We start from the raw sequence: 19,243 nt of genomic DNA on the forward strand, positions 1-19,243 counted from the left end.
GGAACCAGCTGTTCCCAAGATATATGCCTGAAATCGAGCTGTTTAGTCGTATCCTAATGCAAACATCATAGTCTATGAAGGACAACTGACTGCAGGCCAAATAGCACAAGGTGATGCCAGAAAAGACTGTATTTAATACAAATTCACCCTCCGTGGTGGGGAATATACTTTTACTGTTGCTTCTGTATTGGGGTAACCATACTGTAAAATTGCCCTGGGAATTTCTGTGTGCAGCAGTGATTTCTGCATACTGAGATTTTACTTACAGAGAGGACATTTGATTCGCACCTTTGTCATGTTCCATGTTGCTGGCTTGTGGCTTGCAGAAACATCCATCCTTTGGGGAATCCAGAGCTTTTGACCCCTCCATGCCAGCTTTTGCCCTAAAGCTTCCCTGTGTGTATGGTGTATGTTCCCTGTCTGCCCTCCAGGTTTGATTTTGAGGGTCTGGAAAATAGCGAGGATGGAGCGCTAGAGAAGCTGAAATCTTGGAGCAGGTCCATAGAGGATCTGCAGCACCCCAGCACCCTGTCTGCACCCTACGCCAACAGTCTTGCTCGCTCTGCGCGCCAGTCTGCTCTCCGGTATGTACCTTTGTCTTGCCGCCAACCTCCAGTTTGTTATCCTATTCAGCGGTGCTACTTATACAGTAATAAACCTGCCCTGCTTTCTGCCCTCCAGGGGATGCCGTGTGCTGATTTCTTCTTCCCACTCCCACTCTTCCCCCTTGATGTTCCTCTGTGGGTAGCTGGCCAGGTCTCCTCTCTGCTCCAGGCCTTGTCCTTTGCCCTGCTCTGTTTGCCTGTCTTTGCTGGGTCTCCTGTTCTCTCTCTTTTTTCTGTCCTTATTACCTTGGTAAGTATTCTTGAATTGGGTGCCATGTGCAGCATACAGTGATGTACATCTCAGGCTGGATACTGGCCTGTGTGCATGCAGATATAATGTGTGGGCACGTGGACAAGAGCCTCTGTGGTAATCCATGGCAGAGCTTTTTGGCTTAAAGGCAAGTGGGTAGTTGAGGAGGCACATAAGAATTGAGAGACAGGTTTAACTTGTGCCTGAAAGCCCAACTTGCTCAGGCTAAAAAAGCCCAAAGAAAATCAGCTGCTTTTACAAGATCAAACCCTCATGGGAGTTTATTCCAGTGGTGAAATCCAATTTTTTTTTACTATTGGTTCTGTGGGCCTGGCTTGGTGGGTGTGGTGTGGCTTGGTGGGCATGGCAGGGGAAGGATACTGCAAATTCTCCATTCCCACCCCACTCCAGGGGAAGGATATTGCAAAATCTCCATTCCCATACTACTCGGGGGCCAGCCAGACGTGGCATTTGCCGGTTCTCCGAACTGCTCAAAATTTCTGCTACCAATTCTCCAGAGCCTGTCAGAACCTGCTGGATTTCACCCCTGGTTTATTCTTGCTTGAAGGGGCACCTTAAAAAACAGAGTCTAGCCATCTGCTGTGATGGCACTGGTACCCTCAGAGAGAAAGTCAACAGGTAAACTGTTGCTGCAATGATAATATGCAGGATAGGCAAATACTGTAGATGCAGTCCAAACATTTTGGTCTTCAACTCTCATCTATCCCAACCAAGCATGATGAGCAAGGGATTGTGGGGACCACAATTCAAAATATAAGGTAGGCATTAGAATGCCATATTGGATAATAAGCATACTAGCTCTGAAAGGTCCAGTGTCTTCCTGCATCTCAGTCAAGACTACAGGTTACATCATCTTCCTTTACAAGAAGAGAAAGGAATAAAATTGAATATTTGAGGAGAAAAAGTAAACTTTATCATGATAACTTCTGCGGATGTCCTCTCTCAGCTGAACATTCTTGTCTAGCGATGACATCTGAAGCTTTCACCTCTAGTTTCTCTTTGCCACTCAGATGTTTAGGTTACATGCCACATTTTTGAGAACTAAGGTAACTAGTTTCTCTATTCCTCGTGGAAGACATTATTTTCTTCCAAATTTGGATCATTTTCCAGCAACAAAAATCTAATTTGCTTTCTTGGTTTGCTTGTTTTTTTAATTATAATTGCTTTGCTTAATTGCTTTGGTTTGGGTTTTCCTGATTTGGGCTGATAAAAAAAAAACACCATGTGCCTTCATCTTGCTAAAGTAACATTCTGGGATGTTTTAAGGATCCCCCCCCCTAATAGAAACAGATAATAATACTAGGGAAATAAAGCATGGGGAAAATCCCCTGAATGGCTTGAAGTTGCTTCCGAGGGAAAAACAATTTTTCTCTACCGTTTATTTAATTTCCCTCATGCCCCAAACCTCTCTGTCTACTGAGATCTGCAAAATAGGAAAAGAGGGGATAGCTGCAGGATGCCTTTTGATTTGCAATTCTAGGAGCCTTCTGTCTTTAGAACAACTGCTATCAGATTGCAAGGAAGGTACTGAGGCCACCCAGCCTTTTCTGATCCCAAAGGAAAACCTGCATCTTGGGGAAATCTCCTGACAGAAGCTGGTGGTTCTAATTTCAGTGTTCCTTCTTAGCTGTGGCTGTGACCTCATCCTTGGCAAGTGACAGCATTCTTCTGGAGAGGTTACTGCTTTTTGCTAAATGTAGGGCTCTCTTCTCTTTGCCAGATACACCACCCTTCCCAGCAGAAAAGCTCTGAAGAACTCAAGGCTGGTGAGCCAAAAAGATGACGTCCACGTGTGCATCTTGTGTTTACGAGCCATCATGAATTATCAGGTATCGCTGGCTTTGAACTGGGATAGGGGTCTTGTGGGGGGTGGGTGCTTGGCTGTGGTGAATTTTTAGGAAAATTGGACTTTGCCCTCTTAGAATCAATGATTTGAAATTTGTGTGTGCATTTTATTACATTTATAATTTGGCTTTGCCTCAGGAGAACTTTTGGCTCCAACACCTGAGAGATTTTTTTTTTGGGAGGGGGGGCAGGAAGAGAAAATAGGGTGGGAATTTAGGCCTATTGTTACTTCTGCTGGCACAGCACCTCCTGCTGGTCATTTTTTCTTCTCCCCAAGCTTTCCCCCCACTTAACCTCAGTTGGCTTTGGCTCTCCAAGCAATGTAGCATCCTCTAATGTCAGTACCAGTGAATAATTTCACTTAGCTATGCCTTAAAAGTTCTGTTCTGTCTAAAAAGAATTTACTTGAAAATGTAGTGTCAAAAGATGGGGGACACCACCACTAAATAGAGTATTTCCAAAAGGTATATCTGGGGTGGTGAGTTGACATGACTACTCTTTGTTAAATTAATATCCTTTTCTTTTACTTCTCCCTCCCTATTATCTGAATATTCTGTATGATAATTTATACCTATCTAACTATGCATCAGGTTTATGTGTAACAAAGGTATGCTATATGTGACAGTTTAGAGGACTTAATAATTTATTTATTTATATAAAATGTCTTTTTAAAAAATATATATATGCCTGCCTACTCATCGTGACATCCCTTTTCAAGGTAATTAGCTTAATGCAGAGTACAGAAATATATTCATTTAAAGGAAGCCAATAATAATAATAATGATAATAATGATAATAATGATAATAATGATAATAATAATAATAATAATAATAATAATAATAATAATAATGTCACAAGGGGCAAAAAAAGGAAACTGTTTACATCTACTTTAGGTAAACACCTTTCTCTGTATTTCTCCATACCTTTTAATTGTTGCAAACTATCTTTGTTTCCAACACATTTGCACAGTGCTTCATATACTGTTATCTGTTGTTTACATTTCTCACTTCTTTCTTTCTTTAACTATCTCTCTATATATACACTACGTGTCTATAGAAATTCTCAGTCATCCAGGTCATGGTTGTCCCAAAGGTGCTTTTTCAAAAGGCAACTGGACTTTGTTTTTCATTGAAGATGTTTCACTTCTCATCCAAGAAGCTTCTTCAGTTCTGACAGTCAGAACTGAAGAAGCTTCTTGGATGAGAAGTGAAACTATTTCAAGGAAAAACAGTTGCCTTTTGAAAAAGCACCTTTGGGACTCTAGATATGTGTGTTACTTACATCTTAAATAAGGCTATCTGTTTAGTTGACTGTTTCTTATAACTTCTAATATTTATATAAATTCCTTTCCCTTTCAGTATGGATTCAATTTGGTCATGTCACATCCTCACGCTGTTAATGAGATTGCTCTCAGTTTGAACAATAAAAACCCCAGGTAAGACAACTTTATACGCAATGAACCTCATGAAAATGAAGATTGTCGTTTATTTTTTGAAATGGTGTACTAAAGCTTATATAGTGCGGTTTACATGTACTATATTAATATTGAAACATGAGCCCAATTTTAAGATTATTTCATTAATTTTGTGTTTCCAATATCATGGGAATCATGGAAATCCAAGTTTTCTGATAAGTTTAGAAAGTACAATCTTCCGAACTCTACTAGAAGTGCAGTCTTCTGGTTTTTTTTTAAAAAAGGCAAATAAGTATTTTCTGAATGAGTTGAAAATGACTTAGAAGTGTTGCGTCCCATGGTATGAGGCCAAACAAATCTTTCTTTTGATTTACTATTCCTGCTAAATCAGGCAGAGTGAGCAGGTTTGTGAAATATCACAATCGCTTGTAATACCTTTATAGCAAGAGTAACAGTATGATGATTTTTTTTCCTTTTCAGCAGTGGTACATTTCAAGCTGCCTTCAACTCTGAAAAAACTAAACAATACTGTAATGTGGCCTATCTCCAGCTAGTAAATCTGATTTCAAACACATGTTAATTTGTAAAGCAGATGTGCATTTGTTTTGCAGTATGTCAGTATTGTTTGGTCTTACTAAAAGCTCTGTATACATCCAGAAATACTGCTTAGCTGTGTTGTTAATGTAAATTCATTGGTTACCTAAACTCTCCAGCAAAGTTACTTGATCGTATCTTAAATCAGTTCAGCAATATTCCTTAACACTTATGATGGTTGGATGCACATAAGGAGAACAGCAGGCATGTGAGCAAGTCGTGTCTTTGGCATCTTTTGATATGTTCTATAAAATAATATTTATGATGATAACCATAACTATAGTTTCTCTACAGCTTGGGGTCTTTTTTCTTTCTTTCTGCACAGATGACACAGTTTTGTATCTTGGAATTAATTCCTCTCTTGATCCTTAGAAATCAAAGCATGGTATGGGACTGGTTTATTTGTTGGGACCCCCTTCCCCCCAAACACTTCTACCCACCCCATTAGATCTGGTAGGAGACATGGTTCCTGTCACTTAAGGAGTGTCACATTGGGGACCCAGGAAATGAGGTTTTTCTGTCATGGCGGTGAGGCCTCTCCTCAAGAAGCCTTCCCTGGACCCGGCAGTGTTAGCAAACTATCGTCCAGTCTCCAACCTTCGCTTTGTGGCGAAGGTTGTTGAGAGTGTGGTCGCGCGACAGCTTCCCCAGTACCTGGATGAAACTGTTTATCTGGATCCGTTCCAGGCCTGGGTACATCACGGAAACGGCATTGGTCACGTTGGTTGATGATCTATGGAGGGCTCGGGACAGGGGTTGTTCCTCTGTCCTGGTCCTATTAGATCTCTCAGCGGCTTTTGATACCATCGACCATGGTATGCTGCACCGGTTGGAAGAGTTGGGGGTGGGGGCACTGTGTTGCGGTGGTTCTCCTCCTTTCTCTCCAACCGGTCGCAGTCTGTGTTGGCAGGGGGGCAGAGGTCGACCCCAAGGCGCCTTATATGTGGGGTGCCACAGGGGTCGGTCCTCTCACCCCTTCTGTTCAACATTTATGTGAAGCCGCTGGGTGAGATAATCCGTGGTTTCGGGGTGAAGTACCATCAGTATGCTGATGACACTCAGCTGTACATCTCCACCCCGGACCACCCCAATGATGCGCTTGAAGTGATGTCCCGGTGCCTGGAGGCCGTGTGGAGCTGGATGGGGAGAAACAGACTCAGGCTAAACCCATCCAATGTCGACTGGCAACCCCCAGGGGGAGAGCCTTCTCTGTGGGGGCACCTGCTATCTGGAATGAGCTCCCCCCGGAGATACGGAGGATCCCGGATTTACGCACCTTCCACCGTGCCCTAATTGCAAATGGGGAAGGTATTTTATTTTTAAATAGGAACTATCAAATGCTGAGCAACAGATGGAGTCTACCTTCATGTTGCGATATTCCCAGGACCCACAAAGCTGACAGGAAAGGCCTAATTAGTTCCACATTAGGGTTAGTGCTGTGTGTATGGTCAGAATAAAAATACAGATAGTTCTCGACTTACAACAGTTCGTTTAGTGACCGTTCAAAGTTACAACAGCACTGGAAAAAAGTGATTTATGACCATTTTTCACACTTTCACAACTGCAGCATCCCCATAGCCATGTGATTAAAATTCGGACACCTGGCAACTGATTCATATTTATGACTGTTGCAGTGTGAGGTGATAATCTTTTCTGACCTTCTTACAAGCAAAGTCAATGGAGAAGTCAGATTCACTTAACAGCCATGATACTCACTTAACAACGGCAGTGATTCACTTAACAATGGTGGTAAGAAAGATTGTAAAAGGAGGCAAAATTCACTTAACAAATGTTTTGCTCAGCAACAGAAATGTTGGACTCAATTGTGGTCATAAGTTGAGGACTACCTGCACTACTCTTTTCAGATGAACCAACCTTTCTTCCTTCCTTCCTTCCTGCCTTCTTTCCTTCCTTGTAAATTTTTATTGAAAGTTTTACCAAAAAAATTAATACAAATTAATTAAAGAGTAAAAGCCATTAAGGAAGAAAAAAGAAAGAAATAGAAAGAAGTAAATATTTGCAGTAAACATAAGCACAAGGACAAAGTTATCTCTTACACTATGTTTAAAAAAGAGAACTCACTCTTTCTATTATCTTTTTTTTTTATTATAACAATTGAAATCACTAATCATAAGTGCATTTTTCTCCTTTATGCGAAAAGTCTGGTAGGGGTTTCCAGTCAACCATAAATGAGGATATTGGGTTTTTTTTTCTCTAATCAAAGAGGTTAATTTAGCCATCTCCACAAGTTCTATCATCCTCACCAACCGTTTCTCCATTGTGGGTTCCATGATTTTTTCCCCCTAGTTGCTTGTCCATTAGTTTTGTGTCTCTCCTTTCTCTCCCCAGGACAAAAGCCCTGGTATTAGAACTGCTGGCAGCTGTGTGTCTTGTGCGAGGCGGCCATGAGATCATTTTGGCTGCCTTTGAGAACTTCAAGGAGGTGAGATTGCTTTTATTTATTATATTTGAAAACATAGGTATCAAACTCTCAAGATCCACAGGATTGTGGGTTTTGAAGTCCAATGCATCTGGAACACTAGATTGAGGAAGGGTATGCAAATATAAGGAAGCAGATGGAAACGATGGTTAGACGGAAGGACTTTGGTCACAACCCAGAGATAGATGCATATGAGGAGGGAGGAAAATAGAGATGTGATGGATAGTGACCATTAATTTCTTTTATTTTGCCAAGTGAGAACCCAAGTCAAATCTATTCAAGTGTCTAATATTACTTTGGGCAAAGTTTTTGAACAATGCAACCTGCCCTGTCTTTTTGGTATTGCCTTGAGTCTCTGAGCAGAAATAAGCAGATAACACCAACCCTGAATCTATGATTTGGCCCGGCCTGCATGCCACCTTATTTTCTTTATATACTCATATACCTGCTGCTGCTCACTTGCAATCAAGATATTCTCCGGATAACTTTCTTAAGTGTCTCATTTTCAGAAGTTCAAGTCAGTGACTCTTAGCTGCAGGATCTTTTCATCAGTAGCTTCTCAAAGAGCCTGATATGTTTCTGAAAATATCTTTGCTCTCTTGTTGTGCATTCTTTGAATGACTCCTGAAGGATTTTTATGTGGATCGTGTGTTTATTAGGTGTTCCATTTGGCTGTCAATCCTCTCAAAATACTCAGAAGCTTGATCTAATAAAGAAAAAGCTAAAATGAATAAAGCCTGAGGCGGTTGAAGGAAAACCAGCAGGCCCTCAAGGTGTAACTTAAAGGATGTTTTTGTGGAGATAATTCAAACACAGTACTTGCCCTCCTGTACCACCTGCTGATAACAAAACTCTCTTTCTCCGGGTATGTGACCAGAGAAAGAAATTACTCTGGGAATGTGCATGAAAGTAACCACTGCACAGCTATGTGGAGGAGCACTTATGGAAATGTGTCAGCATCAATGGAATGAAATGTATTTGGCAGGCTCATCAGGACTACAACTTGTTTATGATCCGGGCGTGTTTTCTTTTCTTAGGTATGCAAAGAGCAGCATCGCTTTGAGAAACTGATGGAATATTTCCGTAATGAAGATAGCAATATTGACTTCATGGTAGGTATTTAAAAAAAAAAGTGTTAGAAAAAAAATATGCAATATTTGCTTTATAATTGTGTATGCCAGTTGCTCATTTGGCCCAATGATGAGGGGGGAAAAGTGACGGACTGGATGCATGTTTTATTTATTTATTTATTAGTTTGTCAAACATGTACAAGATAGCAGGTATGAATATGAACATGGACATGAACGAAGGAAATTAATACAAATAAATGGGGATAGTAGGACAGGGACAGTAGGCACACTGGTGCGCTTATGCATGCTCCCTGTCTTGATAGTCAACCAATATACAGGAGGTCCTTGACTTACAACCATTCATTTAGCGACTGATCAAACTTTTGATGCCCCTGCAAAAGTGACTCACAACTGGTCCTCTCACTTACAACGTTGCGGTATTTCCACTCACATGATCGTGATTCTGGCAACCGTCATCCATGTACAATGGTTGCAATATCCTGCAGTCACATGGTCACCATTTGTGACTTCCCAAGCAAAGTCAATGGGGAAGGTTGCAAGTTGTGGTCACACATGATGTCTCACTTAATGACCACACACCTTAATGATAAATTTTCTGATCCCTATTGTGGTTGTAAATTGAGGACTAACTGTATTCCATGGATAATGTAGGACGTCAGCTGTCCCCAACTATGCTTAACTTGCTATCATGGATTCACCCATGCAAGAGACCATCAGTCAATGGTGGAGCATATGCTTGGATTCGAAAGTCATTGGTCATTTTAGGCAAGATTGGGAAAGGCTTCTATATAAAATCTATCAGTGAAAATGTAGGAGTAAGGAGTCTTTATCAACCCAAGGAACAATTTACTCCAAGGAATCTCTAAAAGAACATGGATTAGATGGTCCCAGTGAATGAAGCCTGAAACTTCCTCTTCCTCTTCCCCCTTCTCCTTCTCCAGCATAAGATTAATCCATGGTTGTCTGCATGGAGGAAGAGAAATTATATTCTATAGCATGCGTTGCATTTTAAAAATTAAGTTCTCTTCAGTTTTTTTTTAAAAAAGAGTTCTAGAAGCTAAAGGGGAATAAATAACTGAATCTGTGTATCACAATTCCAGCTGCCTTTTCTCTGTTTTATAGGTAGCCTGTATGCAATTCATCAACATTGTGGTCCATTCAGTAGAGGACATGAACTTCCGAGTGCACTTACAATACGAGTTCACCAAGCTGGGTTTGGAAGAGTTCTTACAGGTAACATTTTGTCCCATCACAAAGTAAACCTCAAGTGATATTAAAATTTGATAATGTTTAATCTCTTTCCCACATATAAGACTAGTGCTTATATGAGAAAGATAATTAGGTACAACAAAATTAGACCTATCATCTATATTGTGTGGTGGTTTTTTTTTTGACCCCACTATTTTTACACATTGTTCAAGACATCTACACAGGAGAGACTCATTTGAATGTTGCACAATGTTTGCTTCAAGCAACCTTGCCTGGTTCTAGATGGAGGGCTCTTAACTTTAACTCATATATTGTGGCTTAAATTTATGTGGCAAATGAAAATATGGGAAATGTCTCGAAGCTCATCAAATGACTGCAAAGTAAAGAACTCTTTCTTAAAAAACAAAACAGTCCTTCTTTTGCTAATAGCACTTCTCCATAAAGAAGGATATTTACCTCAGTCTACAAACCTGGTTTTCTGCGTTTAACCAGTTGTGTACTATGAGTCCAGATTCTAAAAGGAGGCAGGTTTTTTTAAAAAAAAAATATCTGCTTATAATGTGTATCTGTTAACTTTTTAATTTTAATTAAAATTAATTAATTAATTGTGGAAAAAGCAGCTGCAAGTAGATGGTCTCCTCAATATGGGCCATGACAACCATAAATGCCATTTTTGTTTCATCCTGGTCTTAGTGACGACCCTATTAATTGCTTTATCTCCAGCCTTTCCTTCATACACAAGACCAGCAGCATCTTTTGCTATATATCTGGGCTTTTGTGTGCTTTCAAAATCTGCAGAATTTGCTTGATTCAAAGCAATAGGTATGTGTTTTTTCTTTCAGTAAGGCCAAAGAATTTGAAAGAATACAATAAATGTTGTAAATAAATATGGTCAAAGCTCACAAAGATTACTAGGTGCAAATAGAAATACCCATTATTTTCATAGCAAGGAAGATAAAGCAGGAATGGTTAACCTGATTGCTTTATTTAAAGAGGAAAATATGTTCTTATTTGGATATCACTTCTGGAATTTGTGCTTGTGAAGAAAAAAAATGGAACTTTGATCTTGGTTTTGTTGATTAGAAAGATTTGGTGTTATAGAAATGGCTAGTTATGTATGAATGTGTAAATATTCCCTTAATTTCCTATTTTCTTTTCTTCTTTCTATTTTATATAATAAAAATAAAAAATGGGAAAAAAAGAGAGAAAAGTATGTGTATTCTATTGGAAACAATACCCCTCTTAAATGCTTTTCAAGCCCACCCCTGAACTCCCCACTAATTTTGATGGTGAAGGGCATATGAAACTAAGAAGTAACTACATTTTTTAAGAAATGAAAATAGGTGCATTTCCATAATTGGAAATGAAGGCAAGATATTCTACAGAAAGGCAGGGGTGGGTTTTTTTTGAGTTTTTAAACATTTTATTACGTTATAAGATACAAAATACAAAAGTAGATAGGAAAGCAATGGGGGGAAAGGGGGGGGAAGAGAAGTGAGGAAGGGTTGGGAAAAAGAAAAAAAAGCATTGACTTCCAATTCCCTCTGTTGTAGTAAAATAAGGCATTAACATCAAACCACAACTTTTTTGCTTTTTCATAATAATATATACTAGCCATTTCTATAAGCATTTATCAATCTAATCGGTAAAACCCAAAATCAGAGTTTCATTTTTTTCCACCTCAAGCACAAAGTTCAGAAGCAGTCTCCATGTGGAAACAAAGGTACTTATATTCTTTTCTTTAATCAAAATAGTCAATTTAGCCATTTCTGCCAACTCCCATCAGCTTCTGCAACCATTCGTCCATGGTGGGAATCGAAGTGTCCTTCCATGAAAGGCAGGTTTTCAGTTTTGTTCTCAAAGTTAAGTGCCTATTGAGAGAATCAGACTAGTGATGGGATTCAAATTTTTTTACTACCGGTTCTGTGGGCGTGGCTTGGTGGGCGTGGCAAGGGAAGGATACTGTAAAATCACCATTCCCTCCCCACTCCAGGGGAAGGATACTGTAAAATCCCCATTTCCTCCCAATCAGCTAGGACTCGGGAGGCAGAGAATAGATGGGGGGTGGGGCCAGTCAGAATTTTTACTACCGGTTCTCCAAACTACTCAAAATTTCTGCTACCGGTTCTCCAGAACTAGTCAGAACCTGCTGAAACCCATCTCTGAATCAGACCCTGAAACAACAGAGGAACCACAGAGGCATGGAGAAGTCCTCGAGTACACACTGAAGTGCTCTTGCAAGGAAGTCTCTTCTCATGAGAACCATTGGTGAAAAGTGTCACATAGGTTTATTATATCTTTATGACAACATTTCAGTTCTGCCAATTTCAAACAAGTTATTTTTGTATGAAAATCTAGCATATTTCCAAAACATGTGTATATTCACAGAAACAAAGCTGATTAATAATCAAACCTTCTTTCCAGGAATCCCTGAAAATTATAGTTCTCCAATGGGGTTTAAAGACTGCTAACAAAACACCCATCATCTCATCAAATGATCGGATGCAGAATTCTGTAGGAATGAGGATGAGAGTGAGAGGAAATCATGATGAAGTTAACATACATTTTTTTTCCACAAATGCCCTGATATTTATCATGGAATACTTTAGTGGTTTATTTTTGTACAATACTTTCATTACTTGTGGAGCTGTTTCCTGTATCTCCAGTTTGGGCCTCTGAGATGGACTGCTGAGATAGAACATGTCTGTAGGATGCGCCTTTGAGGAAGTCATGAGTAGCTCAGAGGGGCTCTAGTTTGGCCTTGCTGGGGACCTGGTGGCATCCAGGAGAACCTGTAGGAGCCTCAGGCCTTTAAGACTGTTTCCTTCTCTCCAGCAGAAGTCAAGACACACAGAAAGTGAAAAGCTGCAAGTGCAAATTCAGGCCTACCTGGACAATGTGTTTGATGTAGGTGGGTTGCTAGAAGATGCTGAGACCAAGAACGTGGCTTTGGAGAAAGTAGAAGAACTGGAAGAGCACTTATCGCATGTAAGTGTATAGCCTTTTCTTTAGCATAGAAAAGCCTTATTGGATGGGCAGCTAATCCTGGAACCCATTTTGCCTATGGTCGTGATGGCAAACCTATGGCACGCGTGCCACAGGTTGCACGCAAAGCCCTCTCTGTGGGCACATGAGCCGTCACCCCAGCTTAATTCCACCACGTATGCGTGTGCACCTCCCATCAGTCAGCTGATTTTTGGGTCTGCTGCGCATGTGTAAGGGGCGGGGCACATGTGACAGTCTCACTACCTCATTGATCAGAGTCTTCTTCACAAGTGAGTTGTTGAAGATATAGTTATCAAACAATAAAAACCGAGCTGTCTTGACTCAAAGGAAAGACAAATTGGTGATTGCTGTTCTGTGTTATTTAGTTGACAGAAAAGCTGCTGGATCTGGAGAATGAGAACATAATGCGGGTAGCTGAGTTGGAGAAACAACTGTTGCAGCGGGAAAAGGAATTGGAGATTGTCAAGGTATGTGGATCAAAAAAAGGGAATTGAAGGTGCTTCCCAGAGCATGGAGGTGTGACTAATGGTTTCATCTAGACTTTCCTGGAGAAGGTAGTTGATAAGGTACTGTGGGGAAAGATAACTTGTTCATCCCCATGGATCTTTCTAACCAAAGGGGAGAATAATATGCATCCATGGAAACATCAGTTTTTATGGGTGTTATCATGAGATGATAGTATCATCCAACAGGTCAAATGTCTATGGAAATATTCAATCATCCATCCAGGTAATGGTTGTCCCAAAGGTGCTTTTTTGAAACTGGATTTTTGTCAGTCTTTTTCCTTTGAAAATGTTTTGTTTCTTATCCAAGAAGCTTCTTCAGTTCTTCAACTGAAGAAGCTTCTTGGATGAGAAGTGAAACGGCTTCAAAGATAAACCAAAAAGTCCAATTGCCTCTTGAAAAAAGCACCTTTGGGACAACCATGAGCTGGATGACTGAGAATCTCCATAGACATTCCCCACATACTGTTTTCCATATAAACAGGTATTTTCTTCTTACAAAGGAAATTAAATTATGTAACTTGTTCTTATTCTCAGAAATGGCCCTTGCAACCTTCCCCAGTCTGTATCTGCCAGCTGGGTTGGATTGCAACACTCAAACCTCCAATTCACCTGGAGGTCCCTGAATTGGGGAAGGTCTGATGTGATTAGTCCTTTGTGATTAGGATTGCCTGAGATGATAAGCAGGGAACAGTTTCTAGAAGTAAGAAAGACTCTACTGTATCTCTGTATCTGGGACAGGAGACATATGAAAGTGCCAGCCACCAAGTTCATACATTGCGCAGAATTATCAAGGAGAAGGAGGAAGCCTTCCGGCATCACTATACTTCACATCCAATGGGGAGTGACCACTTGCCGCTGCCACCACCTCCAGAGGCAGAGATAAATTTCTGCGACATCTCTGAGGATGAACTCTGCCTGCCTGTCCTGCCTCCTGTGGAGGCTGCCCCTCCTCCGCCACCTCCTCCGCCACCTCTTCCGCCACCTCCTCCTCCACTACCAGGTAGGCTTCTGTTCTGGAGCTAACAAGCCAACATCTTGCCATGGGGTGTGTGTGGGTGTGTGTGCCTTATTTTATTTATTTATCTATTGTTTCTTTCCTCATAGATAAGTGTCCACCAGCTCCACCTCTTCCTGGCACATCCCCTTCGGTGATTCTCACAATGGGCTTATCAGGTAGATAGCAATAGCACTTAGACTTATATACTGCTTCATAGTGCTTTACAGCATTCTCTGGGTGACTTACAAATGTCAGCATATTGCCCCCAACAATTTGGGTCCTCATTTTACCGACCTCGGAAGGGTGGAAGGCTGAGTCAACCTTGAGTGGGTCAAGATCTAACTGCTGGCAGTGGGCAGAATTAGCCTGCTATTCTGCATTCTAACCACTGTGCCATCACCGGCTTAGCATCTGTTCCCCCAAATAGACCTGAGTAGTAAGATAGCATGGGGGTTGCTGTATACTTGATGCTAGTTGAATGGGAAAGGGTTTGAAGATAAATAATGTAAGTAATAATGTAGATTCCACTAGAAACGATATATGTTTCTAGCTCTTATGGGTATAAATTTAGACTGGAAAGTCTGAGGAAAATGCCAGAAAGCAAAAAAACAAAAAAACCCAATTGATAAAACTGAATTAAGCAACTAGAAACTGTTGCAGAGTAAATTATGCAATGTAGTTGAGAAAATGTATGCTTTCCCCAAAATGCAATTTATGTCATTTGTATGGATGATTTTTCTTGACACCACATTTCATTGTTGTGACCTTGAATTTTTAATAGTTTGAGTGTCCTTTGGGAAATGACATACTCTATTGGACTAGAATAGCAAAAACTAAAATAATTTGTTTCCATTAAAAATAGATAATTTAATTTTGGTTCTGGCTTCAGATATACAGTTTGAAATACAGACTCTTTTTTTTGGAAACAAGCCCCATCCTCTTCAGGAAAATTCATCTGTTTCTTTTAAACACAGATCTGGCATGTCATATCTGAGCTGCAAAAATAAATGACAGTGGTACACTGTAATTCTTTGGTGCCATGTTGGAGTTGTCTGGAGTTTTGCAGTCCAGATTGTTGTTGTTAGTTGCAAAGTCATGTCTGACCCATCGCGACCCCATGGACAATTGTTCCTCCAGGCCTTCCTGTCCTCGATCATCCTCTGGAGTCCATTTAAGCTCACGCCGACTGCTTCAGTGACGCCATCCAGCCACCTCATTCTCTGTCATCCCATTCTTCTTTTGCCCTCAATCTTTCCCAGCATTAGGTTCTTCTCCAGTGAATCCTTCCTTCTCATTAAGTGGCCAAAGTATTTCAGTTTCATCTTCAGGATCTGGCCTTCTAAGGAGCAGTCAGGGTTGATCTCTAGGACTGACTTTGTTTGTTTGCTTTGCAGTCCAAGGGACTCGCAGGAGTCTTCTCCAGCACCATAGTTCAAAGGCCTCAATTCTTTGGTGCTCAGCCTTTCTTATGGTCCAACTTTCACAGCCATACATTGCAACTGGGAAAACCATAGCCTTGACTATATGCACTTTTGTTGGCAGGGTGATGTCTCTGCTTTTTAGTACACTATCTAGATTTGCCATAGCTTTCCTCCCCAGTTGCAAGCGTCTTTTAATTTCTTGGCTGCAGTGCAGTCCCCATCTGCAGTGATCTTGGAGTCCAAGAAAATAAAATCTGACACTACCTCTATTTCTTCCCCATCTATTTGCCAGGAATTGAGAGGGCCGGATGCCGTGATCTTAGTTTTCTTAATGTTGAGTTTCAAGCCAATTTTTGCACTCTCTTTCTTCACCCACATCAAGAGGCTCTTTAGTTCCTCTTCGCTTTCTGCCATTAGAGTGGTATCATCTGCATATTTGAGGTTGTTGATATTTCTCCCGGCAATCTTAATTCCAACTTTTGATTCATCGAGCCCCGCCTTTCTCATGATGTGCTCTGCATATAAGTTAAATAGGCAGGGCGACAGTATACAGTCTTGCCGGACTCCTTTCCCAATTTTGAACCAATCAGTGGTTCCATGTCCAGTTCTCACTGTTGCTCCTTGACCCGCATACAGGTTTCTCAAGAGACAAATAAGATGGTCTGGTACTCCCATCTCTTTAAGAACTTGCTACAGTTTGCTGTGATCCACACAATCAAAGGCAGTCCAGATATGGTATGCCTATTAACAGATCAATGAATGATTTCCCTCAGTGCTTGCATACAGAAGAGGGAAAGGATTTGAGGACATGTCCAAATCACATTGATACTATTCTTCTATGGCATAAGGGAAACTAACAAAAGTTAACCAAAACTCATTAGAAAATTGCCAAAATAAAAGCCTCTTCCTCCAACTGACTTGTTGGGAATAGGCTGAGAATATTTTCTCTTTTCCATATGATCTAATCATGCTTTATTCTCTCTGTTCTGCACCAAGCAATCCGGATTAAGAAACCCATCAAGACCAAGTTCCGCTTGCCAGTTTTTAACTGGACAGCATTGAAGCCCAACCAGATCAGTGGGACGGTCTTCAGTGAACTGGACGATGAAAAGATCTTGGAGGTGAGCGAAACAGAGAAGTGAGTGCTGGCATGAGTTGAGATTTTAAATGCATAATTCCCAAAATGATTTTCTTTCTTAGTTGTTGTTTTGCCTATTATGGTGTCATGGAGCTGGAGCTCTAATTCTGATTTTTTAAAAAATAGTTTGCTGTTCAGTTTGAGTGAGAGAAGGAAAAGTCAGTTTAACTGGCAGTAGAATTGGGAAGATAACACATATGAAGAATAGAACAAGAATAATAGAATAGAATAGAATTTTTTATTGGCCAAGTGTGATTGGACACACAAGGAATTTGTCATGGTGCATATGCTCTCAGTGTACATAAAAGAAAAGATACGTTCATCAAGAATCATAAGGTACAACACTTAATGATAGTCATAGGGTACAAATAAGCAATCAGGAAACAATATCAATATAAATTGTAAGGATACAAGCAACAAAGTTACAGTCATACAGTCATAAGTGGAAGGAGATGGGTGGTGGGAACGATGAGAAGATTAATACTAGTACAGACTTAGTAAATAGTTGGACAATGTTGAGAGAATTATTTGTTTAGCAGAGTGATGGCGTCCACGAGGCTAGTTGTTCAACCTCCCATCTGTTTGTGGATTCATCATTGTCTTGAATGAGACCGATCACTATTGTGTCATCTGTGAACTTCAGTAGTTTAACAGATGGATCGTTAGAGCTGCAGTCATTGGTATACAGAGAGAAGAGAAGTGGGGAGAGCACCCAGCCTTGGGGGGCCCCTGTGCTAATTGTACAGGTATCTGATGTGATTCTGCTTAGCTTCACCTGCTGCTTCCTGTTTGTTAGGAACCTGGAAGGACAGAAAATGACTATTATTGTTGTAAGTAGCCTAGAGTCACTTTTGTGAAATGGGAGAAGGGAGGGAAGGAAGGAAGGAAAGGAAGAAAGGAAGAGAGGTAGATTGGTTGAAAATAGGGAAAAAGTATTATTGGCAGAAAGTCGGTGCTAGTAGCAATAATGGAGCAGTAAAGACAGATGCCATTTGATTTGAATTATATTGAACATTCACATTTATTTGCCACAATTCTGCCTGCGAATAGAGCAGATAATAAGATTCTTCCACTGAAACTCACAGCAACCTTTGAACGCACATGGAACCCAGTTCTACTACCCTATCCTAGTGTATTATTGGAGCCCTTGGTTTCCAAGATGTACTGTATGGTTTTAATACGTGATATGTACTCAGAACAGCAAAATACCAAGAAGTAAAAAAATAAGCTGTTAGCAGTTGTAATTACTAGTCCCCAGTTGATGAGGTAACTCACCCTTTCCTTTTTCCCCCCCAAGGATCTTGATCTGGACAAGTTTGAGGAGCTCTTTAAGACTAAAGCACAGGGTCCTGCCATCGATCTCCTTTGCTCTAAAAACAAGGCATCGCACAAATTGGTCAACAAAGTGACGCTGCTGGAGGCCAACCGGGCGAAGAACCTGGCCATCACGTTGCGTAAGGCAGGCAGGACCACGGAGGAGATCTGCAAAGCCATCTACACGTGAGTCTCCCTACATGTGCCTTTTCCCATCCACCAGCCTGTGATTTTTCTTCTTGCCCAGGCAACCTTTGTCTATGTCTGGGATCGTATTTCTGCAGGCACAATCAAGAGGGGGCCATGACATGTGCAAATAATAGCAGGAGGCAGAGCAAATTATAGGTGGGGTGCTCTTGTCTTTCTGAAACACTCTTTTTTTCCTTATCAACCACTTTCTTCCCTTCTTCCTCACACAGCTGACAGTCAAGATAAAGGCAGATCACTTTTTCCTAACTAGGGCTTAAGTTTCAGGTCACTTGGAGTTAGGCCCACAAGCTTTATGAGACTCAAAGTTGAAGATTCCTAGATGAGAGGATCACGGAATGCTAAGAGAGTACCTCCCTGTGCATCCTTTGCCCATCAGCAGCCAGATCTTCCATCTCTGATAGAGATGAATGTCTTCATTGGGGCCTCTTTTAGGTTTGACCTGAAGACCTTACCAGTGGACTTTGTGGAGTGCCTGATGCGCTTTCTGCCAACGGAGAATGAGGTCAAGCTACTGCGCCAGTATGAGAAGGAGAGGAAGCCGGTGGAGGAATTGTCAGATGAGGACCGCTTCATGCTGCACTTCAGCAAAGTCGAACGTCTGACCCAGCGCATGTCCATTATGGCGTTCCTGGGCAACTTCAGTGAAAACATCCAGATGCTCATGCCGGTAACACAAGTTCTTTTTGGAGCTGGTACAATTGCAGTGATGTGGACTTAAGCGGTACTAAGTTTGAGGGGACTCTTTTCTGAGTAAATATGCATACAGTATAGGACAGGAAAGGATGTGCTCGAGGATGATCTTTCTATTTCTTCTGCTCCAGGAAGCCAGTTGTGTGTCTACAATGGCACTAGGACATATATTTATGATGTAGAATTTCATAGAATGACAATTATATTGTCCTTTTGAAAATCTTTACTTTACTAGTTGGGCTGCCTGGCAAAATGGGTGATGCAAGCAAGCAAGCAAATATAGCAATAGCCCTTAGACTTATATACCGCTTTACAGTGCTTTTTACAGCCCTCTCCAAGTGGTTTACAGAGTCAGCCTATTGCCCCCAACAATTTGGGTCTTCATTTTCAACTCGGAAGGATGGAAGGCTGAGTCAACCTTGAGCCTAGTGAGATTCGAACTGCCAAATTTCAGGCAGTTTGGTGGCGCAGTTGTTAGAGTGCAGTACTGC

At 41.0% G+C, this 19,243-nt stretch overlaps 1 protein-coding gene across 1 annotated transcript in view; it reads left to right on the forward strand.

Annotated features, from left to right (window-relative positions):
* FMNL3 (formin like 3) overlaps positions 1 to 19,243 on the forward strand; it is a 110,727-nt gene that overhangs the window by 71,220 nt on the left and 20,264 nt on the right. Inside the window, 13 exon segments of the mRNA XM_070937872.1 lie at positions 432 to 584; positions 2,597 to 2,705; positions 4,081 to 4,157; positions 7,080 to 7,173; positions 8,208 to 8,282; positions 9,384 to 9,494; positions 12,309 to 12,458; positions 12,842 to 12,943; positions 13,721 to 13,982; positions 14,087 to 14,155; positions 16,397 to 16,521; positions 17,836 to 18,038; positions 18,495 to 18,729. Coding sequence (XP_070793973.1) covers positions 432 to 584; positions 2,597 to 2,705; positions 4,081 to 4,157; positions 7,080 to 7,173; positions 8,208 to 8,282; positions 9,384 to 9,494; positions 12,309 to 12,458; positions 12,842 to 12,943; positions 13,721 to 13,982; positions 14,087 to 14,155; positions 16,397 to 16,521; positions 17,836 to 18,038; positions 18,495 to 18,729 — 1,765 coding nt within the window.

The sequence above is a fragment of the Pituophis catenifer genome, unplaced genomic scaffold (assembly GCF_029215685.1).
Source record: "Pituophis catenifer annectens isolate HBS135680 unplaced genomic scaffold, rPitCat1.0.hap2 SCAF_2, whole genome shotgun sequence".
NCBI lineage: Eukaryota > Metazoa > Chordata > Lepidosauria > Squamata > Colubridae > Pituophis > Pituophis catenifer.